The sequence below is a fragment of the Rana temporaria genome, chromosome 5 (genome assembly GCF_905171775.1).
Source record: "Rana temporaria chromosome 5, aRanTem1.1, whole genome shotgun sequence".
Lineage (NCBI taxonomy): Eukaryota > Metazoa > Chordata > Amphibia > Anura > Ranidae > Rana > Rana temporaria.
In genome coordinates this window covers 296,750,860-296,772,685 of record NC_053493.1, presented here as the reverse complement: position 1 = coordinate 296,772,685, position 21,826 = coordinate 296,750,860, and the positions used below count along the sequence as shown (strand labels likewise).

The 21,826-nt window shown below is 40.8% G+C and overlaps 1 protein-coding gene across 3 annotated transcripts in view; it reads right to left on the bottom strand.

The window, feature by feature from the left end:
- Positions 1–21,826, bottom strand: part of MYOM1 (myomesin 1) — a 143,927-nt gene that overhangs the window by 82,415 nt on the left and 39,686 nt on the right. For all 3 annotated transcript variants that reach the window (XM_040354024.1, XM_040354026.1, XM_040354025.1), the window contains 4 exons: positions 21,328–21,456; positions 13,791–14,022; positions 5,133–5,290; positions 2,717–2,809 (listed from right to left, as the gene is read on the bottom strand). In XM_040354024.1, coding sequence (XP_040209958.1) covers positions 2,717–2,809; positions 5,133–5,290; positions 13,791–14,022; positions 21,328–21,456 — 612 coding nt within the window. The remainder of the gene's footprint in view (positions 1–2,716; positions 2,810–5,132; positions 5,291–13,790; positions 14,023–21,327; positions 21,457–21,826) is intronic.

Here is a 21,826-nt window from a genome sequence, read left to right as displayed (position 1 = left end):
CCGATAGTAAATGCATGGTTCTGAAGAACTATAATCTGCCATGTTGCACTAGAAACTGATAATTCTGCCTCAAGCTTGACAGATTGTTTTTTTTTTTTGTATAACTGTTACCAATATTCCTTTTTTTTTTCATTCTAAACATAAAGCAGGTTTGAAAAATTATTACTGCATAAAGGAATATTCTATTTATTTACAGCGCAATTCTAGCATATAATAAAAATATGTGAGTATAATTGAATATGGAACAAGAGTATCTCCTGGTACCCAATGCCCTCTGTTAGTCCAGGATCACTGTTTTATAAAGACAGATTTTGCTCATCCATAAATAAATTAAGTCAGCGGTTAATGAATGAAAAAAATCATAATGTGACTAAACAAAGCAATACACAGAAAACATCTAAGTCAAATGTTGAATATATGTTGTGTATAATTACTACATTAATGTGCAAATGGTTTAATGATAAACAATCACATGAGACACTGTCCTCACTGGTGAAAATTGCAGGACACTTTTGGCACCCTTTCTGGCCTACTTGGAAGCATGGCATTTAAAGTGTAACAGATCCCGTTACATTCTCAGTTTATTTGACAATTACAATGTAATCTCCTGACATGCTTACACTTTACATTGTGCATGTCAATTATAAGCTCTGTGATCTTTATACATGCATAGGAAAGGCTGCCGTTGATTTGAATGTGAAAGAACCACATACCACGGATCATTTTCCACAGGGTATTTAGATTGTCAGGCATGGTGCTAAAAGTGCCCACCTGACATCATCTTAGCCAAAGGAAAGATGTCACTGTTGTATAAAGCCTCGTGCACATGACCGAGGAACTCAACGGGCGAAACACATAGTTTTCCTTGTCGAGTTCCTTGTTAGGCTGTCGAGGAACTCGACAAGCCAATTTTCTCCATTCCCGTCAAGGAAATGGAGAACATGCTCTCTTTTTGGCTCGTCGAGTTTCTCGACAGTTTCCTCAACGAAAATGTACACACAACCGGTTTCTTCGGCAAAAAAATATCTCCCAGCAAGTTTCTTGCTGGTTTTTGCCGAGAAACTCAGTCGTGTGTACGAGGCCTGAGGCAACCAGGTGTCTACTTTCATTCTCAGAAATGCACTTGCAACATGAAGTGATTTGTTACACTGTTATCAGCAACAGGTCAACTTTCATTCATCCATTTTTCATAAAACAACCAAAAGGTATAGAAACTTACATTTGAAATCAGATAAACAGCAATAAATTCTAAAAAACATAGAAAGCCCTTTCTATGTTTGATTTGTTTCCCAGGTTAGAGAGAGGGCCCAACTAGCACACGGGGGAAAACTAAAATGAGTAAAACTTTTTTGTGTTTGTTTTAATTTTTACTAAGTGTATAAGGGGGAATATGAATACAAAAATAGGCACTACTTCTTGAAATTATAAAAAAGATTATAAGAGAAACAATTTTGCTAATCACCTTCAAAGTACATTTTGTTGCAATTTCTCTGTCAGCATACTTTTACCTGGTCAGAAAAACTGAAGCTAAATACAGCATTTTTAGAAATGGAACAAGAGTGGCACCGCAATTTTTTGTAGGGGAGGTTTATATAAAATGAGTCGAGTTGCTATTTAAGGCCCTCAGGTGCCCTACCACCAATATGGAAGTAAAACGATTTCCTGGTGAGCCTTTGGCAGTTGCCTTTGTATGCCCCTTTACCACAAAGTCAGCTCAACCAATATCTGGAGTAATCATGCTAATTACCCCTCAGGATCCATACAATTTTATCAGTTCTGTACATACTTCAGTAAAGAGTAACAAACCCTGATGATGGGGAGCCTTTGAATGCAGAAAACACATTGGCTTGTTATAGTACAAGAGTATGAACAAAAATATAATCTGAACTATAATGTTCTTCTTTTTATGCTTTACTCTTTACACACCCAGCCCCTTTATTAAAACAGACAGTGGGCATTCAACATGTAATCTGGCCACAGAACCCTGTGGTTCCTTTATATTGATAATGAACAGGCACAACTAAATCTGTAAGATCTTAAAGCCGGTACCCAATCTGTTAAATTGCTGCTCTTTGTAAGGGAATCCTTACAAAGCAAAAATGTAATCTGCAAATCACATTCATGAGAAAGGAAAAATTGGTGAAAGTATAATGCATAAATTACGTGTTTGAATCAGAAGTTACATCTTGGTACAGGACTGGTAGCTGATAGATTTTAAAGCTGATATTTAAGGCACTAGAAAAGGTAAGTCTCAGGCATTAGATAAGGTATATATATGGTTGCAGAGGCTCATGTAAATGTTAGGGTTTAGGTTAAGTGATGGCTGGCCATACTCATATTGAGTTTTTCCATTCAGCCTGCAGGCTACATGCTTTTTTGACGCCTTTTTGCCTCCACATCATAAATGGCTGTATGTAAGGCACAAAGATTTTATTCCCTGTGAGTGACAAACAGGTGATGCATTTAATCTGTCACTGGAAGGGACAGGAAGGTGACAGCAGTCTGTAGGAACACAAAGCTGTTAATCTCTGATCATCTGTGTACTATGAGGCACGCCACAATACGGAACATTCATTGCATACTTGCATTAGCTAACAATAAGCAACAGGAAACAAATACAGAAGCCCATAACATTCAAGATTCTTCCTTCTGTTCTTTGTATGTCTATACAATGCATGCACGTCTAGTTACTGCTTGAGCTATGTTCATTACTTACTTATATATCTCCAGTGAATGAAGACCATATTCACTTTCAATCTTGTATTTATCAGGATAAGCTTGATCGTTAATAGGAACATTATTCTTATACCTGTATAACAGACATCAGGATCAGTTTGATAATTGATAGACACAATATTCGTATAGCTGTATAAAAGGCACAGACAGAAATGAATGGGTCACATAATAATGTATCTTATACAGTACAATGGCCTTATGTAAATATAAGTTACAAGAGTAAAAGCAGAGAATTGAAGGATTGGTCAGTCATAACTTTATCATCTAGCAATATATACATTGATTCTGTGATCTACAATATATATATATATATATATATATATATATATATACACACATATACACACACAGTAGGTGCATTTTAATACAAAGACCATTTGGTGTCCGTGAATATCTTCTAGAGAGACGGAAAAAAAACACAGAATAACAAATCCTTCACACGGATTACTGTAGGAGCACAGTAATGAAAAAGCATATTCATCAGTACCTTCATTTACAACAACTGTTCTAGCAGGAACTATTCTGTGGTTTGGAGTGGGCTATGTCTATTTTAAAGTGCTTCTTTGCTTTAGAGATGTGGATTATTTGCCTATGCAAAGTACCGAACCATTGTTTTTAAAACATTTTCCACACTCCAATGGTTATTTATTTTATTTAGAAGAAACCAGTCTGACACTCCAGGCGTGCAAGGTCCCCCGTCCCCCCAAGCAACCGAAACCTGGCATCTTTGGCACCCCTGGTGCCCAAGAGAAGTGTCGGCAAGGAAAGGGGTGCCCCCCACCCTAGTGAACTGATTATTGGGTCTCAGAGCTCTAACCAGTCAATCAGTGCATGCAAGTAAGTGAAAGTTAGAAATAAAAATACTAAATTATTAATTATTGTTAGCTAATATTCACCTTTCCTCAATCCATTGATGTTCTAAAATGTACCTGTCATCCGATACAGTGCTTGCAGGTCAGAGGATGAAAGAAGATAGTCCTTCCTCACTTCTCAAACTCCGTATTGAACCCAATCTGTTTTCCCACACTTGCCATGATTTTATGTGTCCAGGGATTTTTTCAAGATACATTTCACTGAAACTCAAACGTTAATGCCCCTTTCACACTGATGAACCAATCAGGTCCTCTTGTCAGTTTTTAAGGCAGACCCAATTGGACCATCCATTGCTCTCTAGGGAGCAGGGGATGGCGACAAACATGTTTCCACTGACATCCAATCCAATCCTGTCTGCTAAAAACAGACGGGGAATGGGGATCCATTTCCCATCCACCTGGCGGATTGAAACTGTCGGATCTACATCACCGGAGCAGACACAGACCTGTCATCTGCCTGGTAGGCGGGGATCAGCGGAGGGATGGACTCCGCCATGTCAAAGGGGCCTTATTGTCAGCCCGAAGCTAACTGTGGGGTTAATTTACTAAATCTGGACAGAGCAAAATTTGGTGCAGCTTTGCATAGAAATCAGCTTCCAGGTTTTATTGTCAAAGTTAATTGAACAACATGAAGTTAGAAGCTGATTGGCTACCATGCACACCTGCACCAGATTTTGCACTTTCCACTTTTAGTAAATCAACCCCCGTGTTTTAACTAGAAAAACAGGTAATAAAAAGTACGTTGATTGACTTTTACAGTCAAGACTCCTAGAAAAAATCATTGAAATAATTTGAATGCAGTAAATTCAGCTCATCTGCGTGGAAAGACTTTTAGTGAATAAAAATCTTTTTTCCATTACACAAAAGAATAAAAAGCAAATAGACTACGGCAATGAAAACCAGCATACATTATGCTTTTGTGAATTAAAGGAACACTAAAGGTTCGTTTTTTATTAGATCAATTGATTGCTGTAAGCTAGAGCATTTAAATATAACTTACCTCGGTTTTCCTTTTGACCTCCAAAATACAGTAATCCAGGTTTGAAAATGCCATTTCCTGTCTCTCCTCTTCTTGCTTTCCACCAGCATCTGAGCCGTTTTGCATGGTGGAAAGCAGAATGTGCTCACCCCCTCCCTATGACTACAGCCCTGCGTGAAGATGCTCTCTTATCCCTCACAGGCATGGAGGCTAAGCCTAATTAGGCCGTGATGTAGCAAGAATGAATGCGCACCGCAAACCAGGAAGTCAGTGAGAATAATGATTCAGGAGTGACGGAGGTGAATAAAACAGCTCCATTTCAACAGGTATCAAACTAGTTATAATGCAAAACATTACTTTTTACTTTATCAGCTACTGTCAGACTTTAATTTAAGAGGAAAATATTTTTTTCTTTACAACCCCTTTAAGATCAATCCCAATTGAAACATTTTAACATGAACACATATTCTTGGGGTAAACAAAGCTGCATCTAGGCCCTCAGACATAAGTGACAAGAATTAGATCACCCATAAAGGAGAACGTACCATGTGACTCGTGGCTCTGGCCATCCACTCACTGTGCAATGAAACTTTACACTCTGTGTCTCCCAGATGGTGTGAGAGCGAGGCTTAATGATGAAGACAGGAGCATGTAGTAGTGTGTCCTCGTTTATCTTTTTGTGAAACTCTTGAGTGTCTTCTAGCTGGAAAAACACAGAAAGTTACATTTGAAGGCAACAGTATTGCATGATGCTTTGTGTTATACTGATATATACCTATGTCTAGAGAACAACAAATGAAGATACACTAAATCAGTGTGATATTGTTTATATTAATTAATAACTGAAAATTAGACAAACTTTTATGTTGGATGCAGGAACTTTGTGTTAAATGGAGATTTGACAAATCTCTTAGCTTCAGTCTTAAGTCATGACTTTGTGCTGCTAAGGGGACTGCTAAGGGGACTGAGATTAGGGAACAGCTAAACTGAGGCCTCGTACACACGACCGAGTAACTCGTCGGGCGAGACACATCGTTTTCCTCGAGGAACTCGACAAGCTTGCTTTGCGTACACACTGTCAAGACAAAATCTCCTCGTTCTCAAACGCGGTCACATACAACACATACAACGGCAGGGGAAGTTAGATTTCACTGGCACAACCCTTGGGGCTGGTTTTGCTAATCTCATGTGTTTGCGTGTTAAGTAAAAGTTTGGTGAGAGACGATTTGCACTTTTCAGTCTGTTACAGCTTGAAAAATGTGTTATCTCCATTACAAATGCTACTTTTACTCCCGTCTCATACTTTATTCTGAGCAAGCGCGGGTTTCTTAGCATACACACGCTCGAGTTTCTCGTCGAAAACCAGCCCGACGAGGAACACGACGAGCAAATTCAGACTCCCGTCGAGGAAAAAGAGAACTTGCTCTCTTTTTTGCTCGTCGAGTTCCTCGACAGTTTCCTCGATGAAAAACTTACACACGACCGGTTTCCTCAGCAAAAAGGCTCTCCCACCAGTTTCTTGATGGATTCTGCCGAGGAAAACGGTCGTGTGTACGAGGCCTGAGAGTTTTTATTTCACCATTTGTGTATATTGCATTGGAGAAAATGAGGATGAAGACTAAATTAAAGTATAACTAAAGGCAAAACTTTTTTTTGCTTTCATTTTTGATAGCGTGGAAATGGATTAGAACATCTGTCAGTTTATATTGTTGTCTGTGCTCACATTAGGGAGATTCCGCCCTCTCTATTTGTCCTGTTTACCATTAACATTTAAAAGTGAAAGTAAAAGAAAAATCACAAATTTTGGGTTGTCCCGAGAAAAGTAATAGATGGGAAATCTTCCAATGGGGACGCTAGTATTGGTGACCTGGGGGTCCCCAGAAGATTCCCTTAATTTGAGGGGATTTCCTCACACTTCCCATTTTGGATATGGGACAGGAAGTCAAAGTAAATCTCCCCAATGGGACACAGATGGCAAAAATAATAATAATAATAAACATTACAGGAGTTATAACCCCCCAACAATTCACTCGATCCAAAATGAAAAAAAAAAATTGCCTATAGTTCTACTTTTTTGGGGGAGGGGGGGGGGGGGTTAATGGCTCCCAAATGTTACAGAAGTGGTTTTTAACTTGGACATGTTTTTGTACAAAAAGGGTCCCCTTATGGTCCTCATTATTTTATATTTTACAGAAAGAAAAAAGGAGAAAAAAGCATAATAAAATGGTTTAGCAAGTACAATCAATGCAAACAACACAAACAAAGAGGAGAAAAAAAACACAAATACAAAGAACACAAATTAAAGAAATTACCAACCCGAAATACCCCCCCCCCCTCCAAAAAAAAATTGTCTACAAAAATGAAAAAAAAAATGTACATAATTTTTTCAATCAAAGTTTTGCCTAAGCAGCTCAATGAGTGAAACTGAGAGTTTCTGTTTTGGACGACTTTTACCAACAGCACAACTGATAATTTTGCAGCATAATCAATTTCAGCTAAATTACAATTATATTAGATTAGCGGGCGCGATGCAAAGGACGTCATATGACGTCCACTCTGAGGGAGAGACAGTTCCTGCCGACGTCATATTACTATGGCTCAAATGTGACAACGGAGGGTGGAACTCCGCTTTAAAGTGGATGTTAACCTGAATTTTTTTTTAATTAAGGCTTGCACCTTGTACAGTGTAGGATTTTATGTCATCTGTTCCCAGTCTTGCCACAAAGAGTTAATCCAGCTCTGAGCAATCCTCTTATCTTTTTTCAGTGAGATGAAAACTGACAGACAGAGAAATAGGAGTCAGTTCTTCTCCCCTGCTGTGAGTGACAGGTGAATTATATAACTCATGTAAGCGCCTGAGAGAGGCATTCGGTGTACTTGATATCCCCTACTTCTTTGTTCTGCAGCTCTCCCAGGATTGGCTGCTCCACACCTCAGCATGATTGGGAATGCTAAAGTAATGTGGTGACTTTTCTGGGTTTTGACTGGATGGTAGTAATCATAGCAGAAGTTTAGTGTAAGAAATACACAGGAGAAAATGCATGTTGACAAGGGGAGTGTAGAGGTGGGCGGGGAGTCTACTGACATCACGACTCCACCCACCGAGCTCTGGACAACAGACCCACCCACAGAATGCAGTTTTTTGGGTCTCATAATAGACAGAGGGGAAACAATTGACAGGTAAGGATACATGCAGGAGGCATGTATATCCTTATAGATAAACCACTATGGCAGTATTTTAGAAAGAATGAGAGTGGGTTTACATCCATTTTAATGCTAGGGCATCATTTGTCTTTTTAAGGGACATTGTCTGTTTTAAAAAAAAGTTTTAACAAAGGGTACTTTCACACTATGTGATCTTCTCTTTACCCTTGCATATACAATATACTCTGCGGTTGATGATATTAGGAATGGTATAATGCAATCATTGGATTTGACTATAGAGGTCTTGAATAAGTGTTGTTTGACCTACTTAATTTAAAGTGGTGAGTAGAATCTGGTTAGTGTACCTGAATACAAGGAATGGTGAAAACGCCTTGCGAGCAATTTGGAAAGTAGTGATATGTTTATTACATTGGTTTGATTTGGATTTGTACTGCGCCAAATGCGCTCCCATAAGAGCGCGTCTAGGTGCACATGTCTTTGGAGTGTGGGAGGAAACCCATACAGACACAGGGAGAACATGCAAACTCCAGGCAGACGGTGTCATTGTTGGGATTCGAACCAGTGACCCTTTTGTTGCCAGGTGAGGGAGATAACCACTAACCACTACACCACTGTGCTGCCCAATGCCCAATGTGAACCAGAGTGTTTCACATCATTCCATGGACATGTATGGTTTAATTTAGCACTATATGAGATTTTGTTTATGCTTGTTCAGATATTTTTGTAACGGTATAATGGTGGATGTGTATTGAACACAATTTTAATGAGTGTAATATTTATGCACTATTAATGTAATTCTTAGGAAGTGTATCCATGCACATTAGGACGATTAGAGGCATATTTTAAGCTCAACATTTAGAGACAGAAAAAAAACCTCTTGGTTTGTGTTTCTGATTGGAGCTTTCTGGCAGAGAAAACCCTAAACTCTCCTAGCCTGGAACCTTAGGCCTCGTACGTACACACGACCAGTTTCCTCGGCAAAAACCAGCAAGAAACTTGCTGGGAGATATTTTTTTGCCGAGGAAACCGGTCGTGTGTACATTTTCGTCGAGGAAACTGTCGAGAAACTCGACGAGCCAAAAAGAGAGCAAGTTCTCTATTTCCTTGACGGGAATGGAGAAACTTGCCTTGTCGAGTTCCTCGACAGCCTAACAAGGAACTTGACGAGCAAAACAATGTGTTTCGCCCGTCGAGTTCCTCGGTCGTCTGTACGAGGCTTTACTGTCAAAGCTTAATTGAACAAGCTGAAGTTAGAAGCCGATTGGTTCCTATATACAGCTACACTAGATTCTGTGTGCACCAGTTTTAGTAAATCCACTCCTATCTCTTCTTATTCAGAAAAGGAATGGTTGCTGTTCTGTAGTTTAGTGAAATTATGTGCAAGAAAAGTGTATTACCCCCCCTATCAGCTGTTTGACTTGTCCCGTCTTTACAGATTTATTATTCACACTCATAAAGAGGAAACATACTTAGAAACTGTAGCCTGGAACAGCCCAACAGCTGTGCTATGTAACACTAACTGTTTCCAAAGATAGCTTGCAGATAACATACAATTTCACACAAGAAGTCAATGAAGTAAGAATTTCAAATGAGCCTTGCGCTTTACTACTATCTGCGATTAATGCAGTATTTACAGCAACACTTCCAACGTCTACACATATATTTTTAATTATTTTCATACTTTACATGAATGGTGCCTTAGAGCAGTCTTCTCCTCATTTTTAGCTGGCTGAGCACTCTCATGTTTCACGGGAGTCTGTCTGATTTACTCGAGCAAGTGTGAAATGCTGAGATATAGGTCATATCCTGGCAAGTTCACTTAGTTTGCCTGGTACATCAGTTTATATACTCAACTCTGCCTTCTCCTATTTGTAGGTAATGATTCATTTTCCGTGACCCTATAGAAATAGAGAGGCCTGCAACATCCACAGCACAGGACCCAATGTGCAGGGCTGTTAGACATGTTGGTACCATTGCTTTAACTCTTAGGCCCCGTACACACGACCGAGTTTCTCGGCAGAATTCAGCCAGAAACTCGATCGGAGCTGAATTCTGCCGAGAAACCCGGGCGGGTGTACACTTTTGGCCGAGGAAGCCGACGAGGATCTCGGCGAGGAAATAGAGAACATGTTCTCTATTTCCTCGTTGTTCATTGGGAAATTTCGGCTCGCCGAGATGCTCGGCGGCTTCACAAGGAACTTGACGAGCAAAACGATGTGTTTTGCCCGTCGAGTTCCTCGGACGTGTGTACGAGGCCTGACAAGACCCATTTATGTAGACAACATGTGATTAAAAGTACCAACATTTACTGACATACAGTACAATGTTTTTTTGAGTAAGTTTGTAGCAAAATTGAATTCAGATTATGTTACATAGAATGATGTCCGTTTTTTGCCCAGTTCTCTGAAAGTGTTATCATTTTAATTCCAGCATTTGACATCTAATTTTGACCTTCCCCTCAACTTATCAATTCTTGGGTCATACTGGTATGTTTATATCTAATTTTCTACCCACCCATAATTCATTAAACCTAAGACATACATATCTGATGTCTTTAATATGGAAGAATGAACACAATGTTGAAAATAGTTCTTGAGAAGAACTAGTTCTTATTAGTAGAAAATGTTCATTAGTAAGTGATGTACATTGTCAAGTGTGGTGGAGGTTGGGACGGTAGGATCTTATTTTCATGGTGGAGGATCTTATCCTGGTATTTGTGGCACCTGGTAAGCCCAGAACTCTTTATCTCCAATTTATTACTACCTCTGTGGCCTTATTTACTTTGATTACCATCTAGTATCTACCCCTGAACCATCACATGTGTTTAGAATTTTGGGACCTTTATGCCGCGTACACACAGTCGTTTTTCGGGAAGAAAAAAAATTAAGTTTTTAAAAACGTCATTTAAAATCATCGTGTGTGGGCTTCACATCGTTTTTTTGGCTTCTGAAAAACGACACAAAAAAAAGTCGAACATGCTGCATTTTTTAACGTCGTTTTTTAAAATGACGTTTTTCGTGTTGTAAAAAATGATCGTGTGTGGGCTAAAACGACGTTTTAAACCCGCGCATGGCCAGAAGCGAGTTATGAGACGGAAGCGCTCGTTCTGGTAAAACTACCATTCATATTGGAGTAAGCACATTCATCACGCTGTAACAGACAAAAAAAGCGATTCGTCTTTTCCTAACAAGGAATCAGCTAAAAGCAGCCCAAAGGCGAATAGAACTTCCCCTTCAGAGTGCCGTCGTACGTGTTGTACGTCATTTTTCAAAAACGATGGTGTGTGGGCAACATCGTTTTTAATGATGAAGTTGGAAAAACTTCGTTTTTTGGACATGCTGAAAAACAAAATTTTTTTCATGCCAAAAAACGACCGTGTGTACGCGGCATTAGACCCGGGTATGGGCTGGTAGGCAAACCTGATACCTTTATGCACTTTGTTGATGCTTTCTATTTTAAAGCTGAGTTTATTATATTTAAACTCATATCCTATGTGATATATATGGTCCTGCTGAAGTGCGTAACCCCCGAAAAGCATAGACAGACCTACTATCAAATTGAGTGTCTATAACCTCAATAGACTTTATAACCCACAGAAGTTTCTTCAGGATATTTCAAGAGGCTTTTACCCATACTTCAGTATCTCACAAAAGTGAGTACACCCCTCACATTTTTGTAAATATTTTATTATCTCTTTTGGATGGGAGCTTGCTGTCGGAAATTACGACCATGTGTAGGCTCCATCAGACATTTTCTGTCGGAATTTCTGACAGGAAAAATTTGAGAACTGGTTCTCAAATTTTCCGACAACAAAATCCGTTCTCGTAAATTCCAAGCGTGTGTAGACAATTCCGATGCACAAAATTCTATGCATGCTCTGAATCAAGTACGAGATGGAAGCGCTCGGTCTGGTAAAACTAGCGTTTGTAATGGAGATAGTACATTCGTCACGCTGCACATTTTTTAATCTTTTAATGCAGCACATTCTCATCTTCTTTATAATGCTAGAATAATGAAGTTGTTTTGCTGCTGATATTCACACAGTAGTTCTGACAAAGTGATTTCTCCAAGACTACGAGAGATCGGGAACAGCAGCAGATGACATATAAGCGCAAATCGTCTCTCATCAAACTTCTACTAACACGAGATTAGCAGAAGGAGCCCAAAGGGTGGCGCGCTTGGTTTTGAACTTCCCTTTTATAGTGCCGTCATACGTGCTGTACGTGACCACGTTCTCTGGTCGATCAGAATTTCTGACATTTGTGCGACTGTGTGTACAAAACAAGTTTGAGCCAACATCTGTCGGAAAAAAAAACTACGGTTTTGTTGTCGGAATGTCCGATCGTCTGTACGCGGCATTTGTGTGACAGGGACAGGAAATGAAAATAAATCTCTACAATCGGGTCACAGAAATAAGAACCTGAAATACATTTTAACTCTTCACAACTCTAACACTAAACAAAAAGTGGTTGCAGTTGGACCTTATGTTATAAAAAGAACTTCAGCCCAAACTTTTTTCTTTGGAAAGGGGGTAGGGATGGAACCTCTATCAAGTTTTAAGTGCAGTTTGTGATCTTTTGCAGATTTTCCCTTCAATGCCTATAAGGACAGGAAGTGATAAGAAATCTCTCCAATCGGTGCACATGGAATTTCAAGAAAGTAATTCCTCTCACTTTTTTTAAAAGCACAATCAAATTTTAGCTACACATCCATAAAACTTACACAAATATTAGTTAAAAACAATCCATATGATGGCAAAACACTAACCCTGACCAAAAAATTACCTAGTTCAAATAACTTTTTCTATTAATTGCCTTAATAGCCCGCAGAAAAAAGTTCTCTCTGTATCTATTTGTTCTAACTTTAATATTCCTGTAATGTCTGCTTAATGGTAATGATTCATATATCAATAAGTGATAGCCAGGATGGAATGGATCACTTAATATTTTCTCCGCTCTACCAAGATATCCAGAGTTATAGGGCCAGATTCACAAAGAGATATGACGGTGTATCTACAGATACACCATCGTATCTCTGACTTACACTGGTCCTATCTATGCGCCTGATTCATAGAATCAGATACGCATAGATAGGGCTAAGATCTGACAGTGTTACACTGTGTTACACTGTCGGATCTTTTTTTCAATTTAAAAATGCCGATAAATAATATGTAAATCAGCGAGATACGCAAATTCACAAACGTACGCGGACCCGTCGCAGTGTTCTTACGTCGTTTCCGTAGCGGTTTTCCAGTCGTATACTTACCCCTGTTTTTAGCAGGCGCAGCCAATGTTAAGTATAGCTGGCGTTCCCGCATCGAATTTGAATTTTCCAACGTCGTTTGCGTATGCCGATTCACGAACACGCGCGTCGCAAGTCCCGCTCACGTCGAAACCACTGACGTCCTAGTGACGTCAGTGGGAGCAATGCACGCCGGGAAATTCCCCGGACGGCGCATGCGCATTTAAATCGGCGCGGGAACGCGCCTGATTTAAATAGTACACTCCCCTAGCCGCGGAATTTGAATTCCGCCGGGGGATTTAGGATCCGCCGTCGCAAGTTTGGAGGTAAGTGGTTTGTGAATTAGCCACTTGCCTCCTAAACTTGCGGGAGCGGATCTTAATTCACGTAGATCGAGCGGATCTATAGATCCGCTGAGCTACGTGAATCTGGCCTGTAGATTTTGGCTAAAGATGGAGGACTTTGACCCACTATTTGCAGTGAGGATTATTCTCTGAAGAGCGTTCCTGTCAGCTGCAGTACATTTTGATTACCATACACCAATGCACTCTTAATTGAGGAGCGATAAAAAGTCTCTAGCATCTAGTACTTCCTTCCCTAGACCATACTTTCCAAATACAGTAGTCTAGGAAAATATAAAATATTGAGCTTTTTTAACAACACCACATAGGATCAAAAACAGCAATAACAACTTGACAAAAGTATTTGCTCTTCCCAAGTGTTGCCAAATCTATAATAAAGTTTGGGCTAAGGTGGGCTTTAATCAGTGTTATGTATACCAATTATTTTTCCATTACCGTTTTCTTGAGAGAGAGGAGTTCTGCTTTTTCTCGTATGGAGACATTTCTGGATTTCTTATAGTAGGCCTCAGAATGTGCAGATGACAATGATGAAGAAGAAGAAGAAGAAGCTTTTTTGGATACACTAATTCCTTCTTCAGCAGCAAAAAGGTTTCTTCGAGCGACATATCCGGCTGACTCTTTGATCCTTTCTTCCTCTGTATCTGTAATTCCACTTACATACTCGTGTCTGTATTAAATGCAAACATTGATATCATTTTTTTGGCAATTCTTTTTTTTTTCACTAATGCATTGTAAGATCTAGCGAGCAGAGCCTTAATACCTTTAGCACTTATGGCCAGATTCACAAAAGAGATACGACGGAGACTGATTCATAGAATCAGTTACGCTTAGATAGGCAGAAGATCCGACAGGTGTAATGGACTTACACTGTCGGTTCTTAGGATGCAGTACCGCGGCCGCCGCTGGGGGAGAGTTTGCGTCGTAAACCAGCGTCGGGTATGCAAATTAGGAGTTACGGCGATCCACAAAGATTTTTCCCGTTGTTACGTCGTCGCAAGTGTTAGATTTCCGTCGCAAAGATAGGGCACCTTTAACATGGTGTAAAAGTACTCCACCATGTTAAAGTATGCCTGTCTTTCCCGCATCGCTTTTGAATTTTTTTTAAATCTTTTATTTTTCCCGGCGTAAATCTTTTTTCACGTCGCGATTCACAAAAGGTCAGCGCGTCGTAATTTCGCGCAAAGCACATCGGGAAATTTGCGACGGGAGCATGCGCAGTACGTCCGGCGCGGGAGCGCGCCTAATTTAAATGGTACCCGCCCCATTTGAATTGGACCGCCTTGCGCCTGACCTGTTTACAATACACTGTCGCAAATTTCCAGGTAAGTGCTTTGTGAATCGGGCACTAAATCTCAAAAATTGCGGCGGTGTAACGTAAACCGGTTACGTAAACTTGCGCCCGCTGTACGTGAATCTGGCCCTTAGTTCTTATTAATTCTTCTTATTCACTGTATTGATAACTTGTCTACTGTATACTGTCAAGCACTGTATAAAATGGTGGCACCATATACTGGGAGTAATTATAATAAGAGCAACTAATAATGACTGCAGGGTTTCTGCCATTGTTCTGTAAGCTATGGACCAACTATGAACTGCACTTAGAATGGCTCTTACCCTGTTATTAAAGCTATCATGTTCGAAAGGCATAGTTCACCTTTACCAAAAAAGAATAAGAATAATGCCCTTGCTATAGGTGTAGACCATTTATGTACATCATACAGTGCGATTGGAAAACCCCTAGGACATTGCTAGGGACATTGCTTAAGCCCTGTACACACGATCGGTTCGTCTGATGAAAGCGGACCGATGGATTTTTTCATCAGATATCAGATGAAGCTGACTTTCATCAGTCTTGCCTACACACCATCGGTTAAAAAATCGTCTCGTGTCCAACGCGGTGACGTAAAACACAACGACGTGCTGAGAAAAACTAAGTTCAATGCTTCCGAGCATGCCTCGACTTGATTCTGAGCATGCATGGATTTTTGATCGATGGATTTCTCCACAGACGATCGTTTTTTTTTTTCTATCGGTTTTTTAACCATAAGAACATTTTAAAACGGGTTCTATTTTTTTTCACCGATGGGAGAAAAAAACGATGGGGCCCACACACGATCGGTTCGTCTGATGAAAACGGTCCATCGCTCCGTTTTCATCAGACGAACCGATCGTGTGTACAGGGCATAAGGGACACCTGGCTGTTCTGTTCACCTTCACCATCACACAGCAAGCTCTTACTCTGATTTAAACCTTATCCTATGTACTTTTTGATGCAGTAGCTCTGAGCTCAGTGTTTGAGCACTCGCTCCTGTGATTGTGAAGGTGAAAAGTACCAGCTCTGCTTCTCTTAGTAAAGTACTAAAAGTTTTACAGTCAGACATCATGAGGTACATAAATGCACCAATGAAGGGGGGGGGGGGCGGGATTGGTCCTCTCTGGTTGACACACATTGAGGGGGGTGCAGTAATATAATTATATATACAGTAAAACCTTGGTTTGAGAGTAACTTGGTTTGAGAGTGTTTTGCAAGACAAGCTAATTTTTAAATTTTTTACCTACTACCCATTTTAATTAATACAAGCGATGTCTTGATATACAAGTAGCGTCATATCACAACAGAGTATAAAAGAGAAGAGAGGCGCCTTTAAGTGTAGCAATATGGTTACATTTAATGAAGGTACAACATTTAGCAACATATTGCTACACTTCGAGGCGCCTCTCTTCTCTTTTATACTGTGTAGCTCCTGCTGGATTTTGTTTCTAATCCCCTTGTGGAGGCTTCAATTTGTGGATGGACATTTTTTGGGTACACAACCAATCACATTGCTATAATCTTTTTATATGGACTATAAACTGAAGGACTTATGAATAAATGGTTGTGGAATGAATCATTTGAGTTTCCATTATTTCTTATGGGGAAATTTGCTTTAATATACAAGTGCTTTGGATTACAAGCATGTTTCTCTTTCAAAATTCTCTTTATTTGGTTTTCATTACATCATTATTACAGAAACATTCCGTCTTCCATACATATACATAAAAAATTTAGCATAAAATCCCCCTTCCCCTGTCTCAACCTGTTCCCCTTTACCTACCTAGAATTTTTTTTTTTATTAGCATAAGAGATACCTCGAGATCCCTGGCTCCTATTCTGATCTACCATGTGTCCTTTTATCTGGGATAGGATTTAATCTAGTTTCTCCCCTAAGAGGTCAACAATTTCCATATTGGCCTAATCTGTGGGAGAGATGAGGAAAGGTCCAAGATGGAGGGAAAAATAGGAGGAGACAGAGAGACAGAGAGAGAGAGAGAGAGAGAGAGAGAGAAAGAGAGAGGGGGAGAGAAAAGAATAAGAAAAAAGAATGGGGGGGGGAACCCCAAGAAAAGAGGGATGAGATCTCCCGTGTTATCTAAAATCATTCAGCTATGTCTTAGGGGAGAAATCCCCTAAGTGAAATCATACATATGTGATAAGTGTACTCCCACTGTATGTGGACTAACCCCTAGGGCTTGCCTCCTATATTATGTTTATTATGAGTTGCCCAATCTGTAAGGTGACGTAGTATCAGTGCTCAGTGAGTGTTAAAAAAAAAAAAAAACACCAAATCGGGATCTAAATCTGTGTATATAATGTTTAAGTCTTGGTGTTGGCTCTAGGCCTCCCCAAGAATATATGTGCACAAGAGAAAAAAAAAAGGGACCCCCTACTGGGGGGGTTTATATTCCTTCCCCGCTGTTATTTAAACTAAAATATAAAATGGGAGAAGAAAAAATATATAAAAAATCTATTATCCCTATTGGCAGGGCTCGACTTCCAAGCCTGGGCACCCCCCCTTATATGTGAACTAACCGTGACCCTTCCCATGCCTCTTGTGCTCCTCTAAATGTTACCGTGACCATACACTATAGTGTTCCCAATTTTTAACTAAAGTGATAGGTGTATAAGGCTTTTGCCCTTATACATATCTTATTAGCGGGGCAAGCCTATTGACCCATACCCTCCCCCGTGTATGTGACCTGGACATGGCCCTTCTTTCCCCCCAAAAATTTTAAGTGTCAGCATGTCACAAGCATGTTTCTGTAACGAATTATGCTCGCAATCCAAGGTTTTACTGTATATAATAGCAGTAATACAATTTTTTTTATAATTCGTAGTCCCCATGGAGCAGGCTGGCAGACCACGCTCCTTCTCTCTGTGCATCTGCATGATGTACAGGGAGGGAGGCAGGCAGAGGCAGACAGCCGGGAGAGGATTCGAGCCTGCTATACAGTGGTGTGGGGAGCAGCTCTGTGGTGCCAGTATCTCCTTTTACATCTCTGGGCAGCAGTTCACATTTTACAATGGAGGGGCGTTTGACTGGGACAGGCACTAGCTTGTGTACAGTGAGTTGCTCGGCCACTATAGCAGGCATCACAGAGCTGCTAATCAGTAGTGCAGCAGTGCAGAGTTTTTTGTGTGGTGGTGTGTGTGCGTGCGTGTGTGTGTGTGGGGGGGGGGGTTGCAGGGATATGCAGTGGAGTACATGTGCTGGGGGGGTGCAGAGGGATGCTAAAACATATTGATACTTACTGAAGGATATAGAGGACTCTGGGGGTGCAGAGGTGTACGTGGGGGTACAGAAGTGTGCTGGGAGTGCAGATGCAGGCTGGGGGTGCAGAGGCCTCCTGGAAGTAACAAAGCTATGTTGGGGAGTACAAAGGCATCTGGGGGTGCAGAGGTGTGCTTGGATACAAAGGTTTGCTGGGGGTTACAGAGGTGTACTTGGGGATACATATGAGGGGTGCAGAGGATTGTGGGGGGGATGGAAGTGTGCTGGGGGCTGTGAAGGTGTGCAAGGGGGTGCAAAAAAGTGTGTGGGGTTGCAATGATGAGCAAGGGGGTATTAAGGTGTTCTGGGGGATACAAGGATAAAATGAGGATATGGAGATGTGCTGGGGGCACAGAGGCATGCTAAGGGGTTCAGATGCATTTTGGGAATGCAGAGATGTCCAAAGAGGTACAAAAGCATACTTGGGGTACAGAGATGTGTTGGTAAGTACAGGGGTGTTCTGGGGGTACAAAGATGTGCTGAGGGGTTACGGAGCTGTGTTGTGCTATTTGTGGAGCAGTATACTGTAATATTTGTAGTGCAGCATAATGTAATATTAGTGGTGGAGTATAATGTAATATTTGTGGTGGAGCATAATGTAATATTAGTGGTGGAGTATAATGTAATATTTGTGGTGGAGCAACTATAATATTGGTGGAGCATAATGTAATATTAGTGGTGGAGGGGGCTGCGGGGGGTGCCAGATATAGGATCTGCCCCGGGTGCCAAATGATCTAGGTACGCCCCTGCGTAAATGGCCTACACCTTTAGCAAGGGCATTATTCAACTTTGGTCAAAGCTGTACAACTGTTTTTTATCTATAGACGCCCCTTATCTGCATAGGCAATTTTTTTGGTAAAGGAGAACTAGCCCTTCAGGCTAAATATTAGAAATGAAAAAAAAAAAATACTCCCAACAGTATAAACTGCCCATGTCTATTGTGGATTTACATTCTACCTACTACCCATTTTCTCTTTCTTTGCCTCTTCACTCCAGCCTCCTTGTCTCCAACAGACCCCACATCTGGGCAGGGCTGGACTGGGACAAAAATTTGGCCCTGGACTTCATCCAGACTGGCCCACTTTGACAGGTCTCTCCCATGGCGGCCGGACAAATCCTGCACCCCCTTGCCCCCCCCCACCCCCGGCCACCCAAGCCCCCTCTCCCCCTTCACTAGCCACTAGCAGTTCTACTTTATTAGAGTAGAACGGCTGGTACTGGTATTCTTATAGGCAGTACCAGTGGGGAAGCTAGACATTATTTCACCCGGGGCAAGGAATCAGTTCGGTGCCCCCCCTTATGGGACAAGATTAGGCAGAAGTGAGAAACTCCCAGGCCATAGCTGTTGAGTCAGCTGTCTGTCCCCTCCCCCATGCTCCTCTGTCATCCCCCTGCTTCTCTGTTCCACCCAGGTGAGCTCTGCGGGGAGGGAGAGGAGGTGAGCGCTGCAGAAAGGGAGAGACAGAGAAGCGGAGGGGGGCAGCGGTCCCTGTCACTGAAGCCAGCCCACTGAGACATCGGCCCACCGGGAAACTCCCTGTAGTCCCAATGGCCAGTCCATCCCTGCATCTGGGGAACTCACTTATGAACTACATCTACAGCGGCTTAGGGATGAAATTAAACTTAACTTAGACACCCACATGTATTTTCTTTGATTACCAGGCATAAAAGCACTTCTATTGTAAAATTTTATCTTAGGTAAATGTATCTTGTAGACAGGGCCACATTTAACATGCTGACCTAAGCACACCTGAGCCATGACACCCCTTTAGACTAGCTCTACCCCTTGTATCAAGTGACTATTTTAGTACAAATCACTGTTTGAATTCACTAAAATTAGGATCTTCCTGTCTGTTCTATATACATAGCTATTATATAACTGTACTGACCAACATACAATAGAAATGAGAGATGTTTCTTGTATAATACTGAATCTTCTGATTCCTCACAACATCCCCTACACACTTACCCCTACAGTTCTCTTGTTGAATTTAGTAATGTTCACAGGTTGCCAGTAGAACGAGACAAAATAAGAAATTGACCTAGGTATTGACTCAATAGTGATATATGGCAAATACAGCCTAATGGTGCGTACACACGATCGGTCAAACCGATGAGAACGGTCTGACCGGACCAAACCGATCGTGTGTGGGCCCCATCGGTTATTTATCCATAGGTTAAAAAAAAGCAATCTTGTTTTAAATTTAACCGATGGATACCGAACCGATAGAAAAAAAACGATCGTTAGTAGGCAAAACCATTGGTTAAAAATCCACGCATGCTCAGAATCAAGTCGATGCATGCTTGGAAGCATTAAACTTAGTTTTATTCAGCACGTCGTTGTGTTTTACGTCACCGTGTTCTGACACAAACGTTTTTTTAACCGATGGTGTGTAGGCACGACTGACCATCAGTCAGCTTCATCGGTTAACCGATGAAAACGGTCCATCAGACTGTTCTCATCGGATGGACTGATCCTGTGTACAGGGCATAACACCTAGGTTCCCAGGTGGAGATCCACAGACAAATTGTGATGACCTACTGTACATCTTCTCATTATGTTCCTATTCCTCCTTATACTTGTGTTAATCAGTTTCCCGTACTCCTTTTCGTCTATCTCCAAAGCCTCGTACACACGTTCGGATTTTCCGACAACAAATGTGTGATGGCAGGGTTTTGTTGGAAAATCCAACAGTTTGTATGCACCATCGGACAATTGTTGTCGGATTTTGCGACAACAAATGTTGTATAGTGTGCTTTAAAATTGTCCGACAACAATGCCATCAGATTATCTGATCGTGTGTGTACATAAGTCCATCTGAAAAAAATCCAAAGTAAAAACACGCATGCTCAGAAGCAATGCTAACCATAGCACAGCATTAGCAGAAGTTGCCTAAAGGGTGGTGCTAAAGAGCAGAAAAACCCACTTAGTTTCAGTTTCTTAGCCGACAAAAATGTTTCCATTTGTATGCAGAACAAGTTCACGCCAACGTCCTTTGGACAAAATTCCACGGCTTTGTCCGACGGAAATATGATTGTGTGTATGAGGCTTTACTTTATTTACAAAAATGTTACTACTCTTGTTACATTCTAAAAAAAATCTGAAATAACTTTTTTGATATCTTTGGAAAACAGAAAATTGGCAGTTCATTTATTATAAAATGTTATAGTGTCACCTTCTAAAGCTACTTTAAGAAGACATGACCTGTAACATAACCCCACTTCAGTCCCACAATAAGAGAATGTAGAATTTCTCTTTGCTGTGCTGTGACATTGTACGTGTCATAGGGTGGCAGTCACAGAAAATTTTGCAGAACAGGTGTGATGTAAAAGTCATTGGGATTGAATAGCTGGACACAAGAATAACTGTAAAGCATACGCACCGTCCCCTGAACACAGGAACCACGTAGTCTGTAACATCATTCTCTTTATCTAGTGCATAGCGCTTAGATCGTTTTGCTCTAGGACTCATCTTGAGTGATTTATCTTCTGTCGTCTTATATGATTGGATTCTGCAGAAAATTCAGCATAATGTTGTTAACTAACACAGAATGGGACAATTTACATGAAACGCTAATAATTCTGATTAAAAAAAGATGGTGTAAGGAATATATGCAAAGTGCAGCAGCCTATAGCATTCAGTTTAGTGTAATGAAATCAGTGACAGATACAGTATCTATGCACAGTATGTCATTATTGATCTTGCAACACTTTGTCGGGTAACACCAAAAGAGTGTATCATGCCATGTTCCTGAGGCCTCGTACACACGACCGAGTTTCTCGGTAAAAACCAGCAAGAAACTTGCTGGGTTTTTTTTTTGCCGAGGAAACCGGTCGTGTGTACATTTTTTGACAAGGAAACTGTCGAGGAACTCGTCGAGC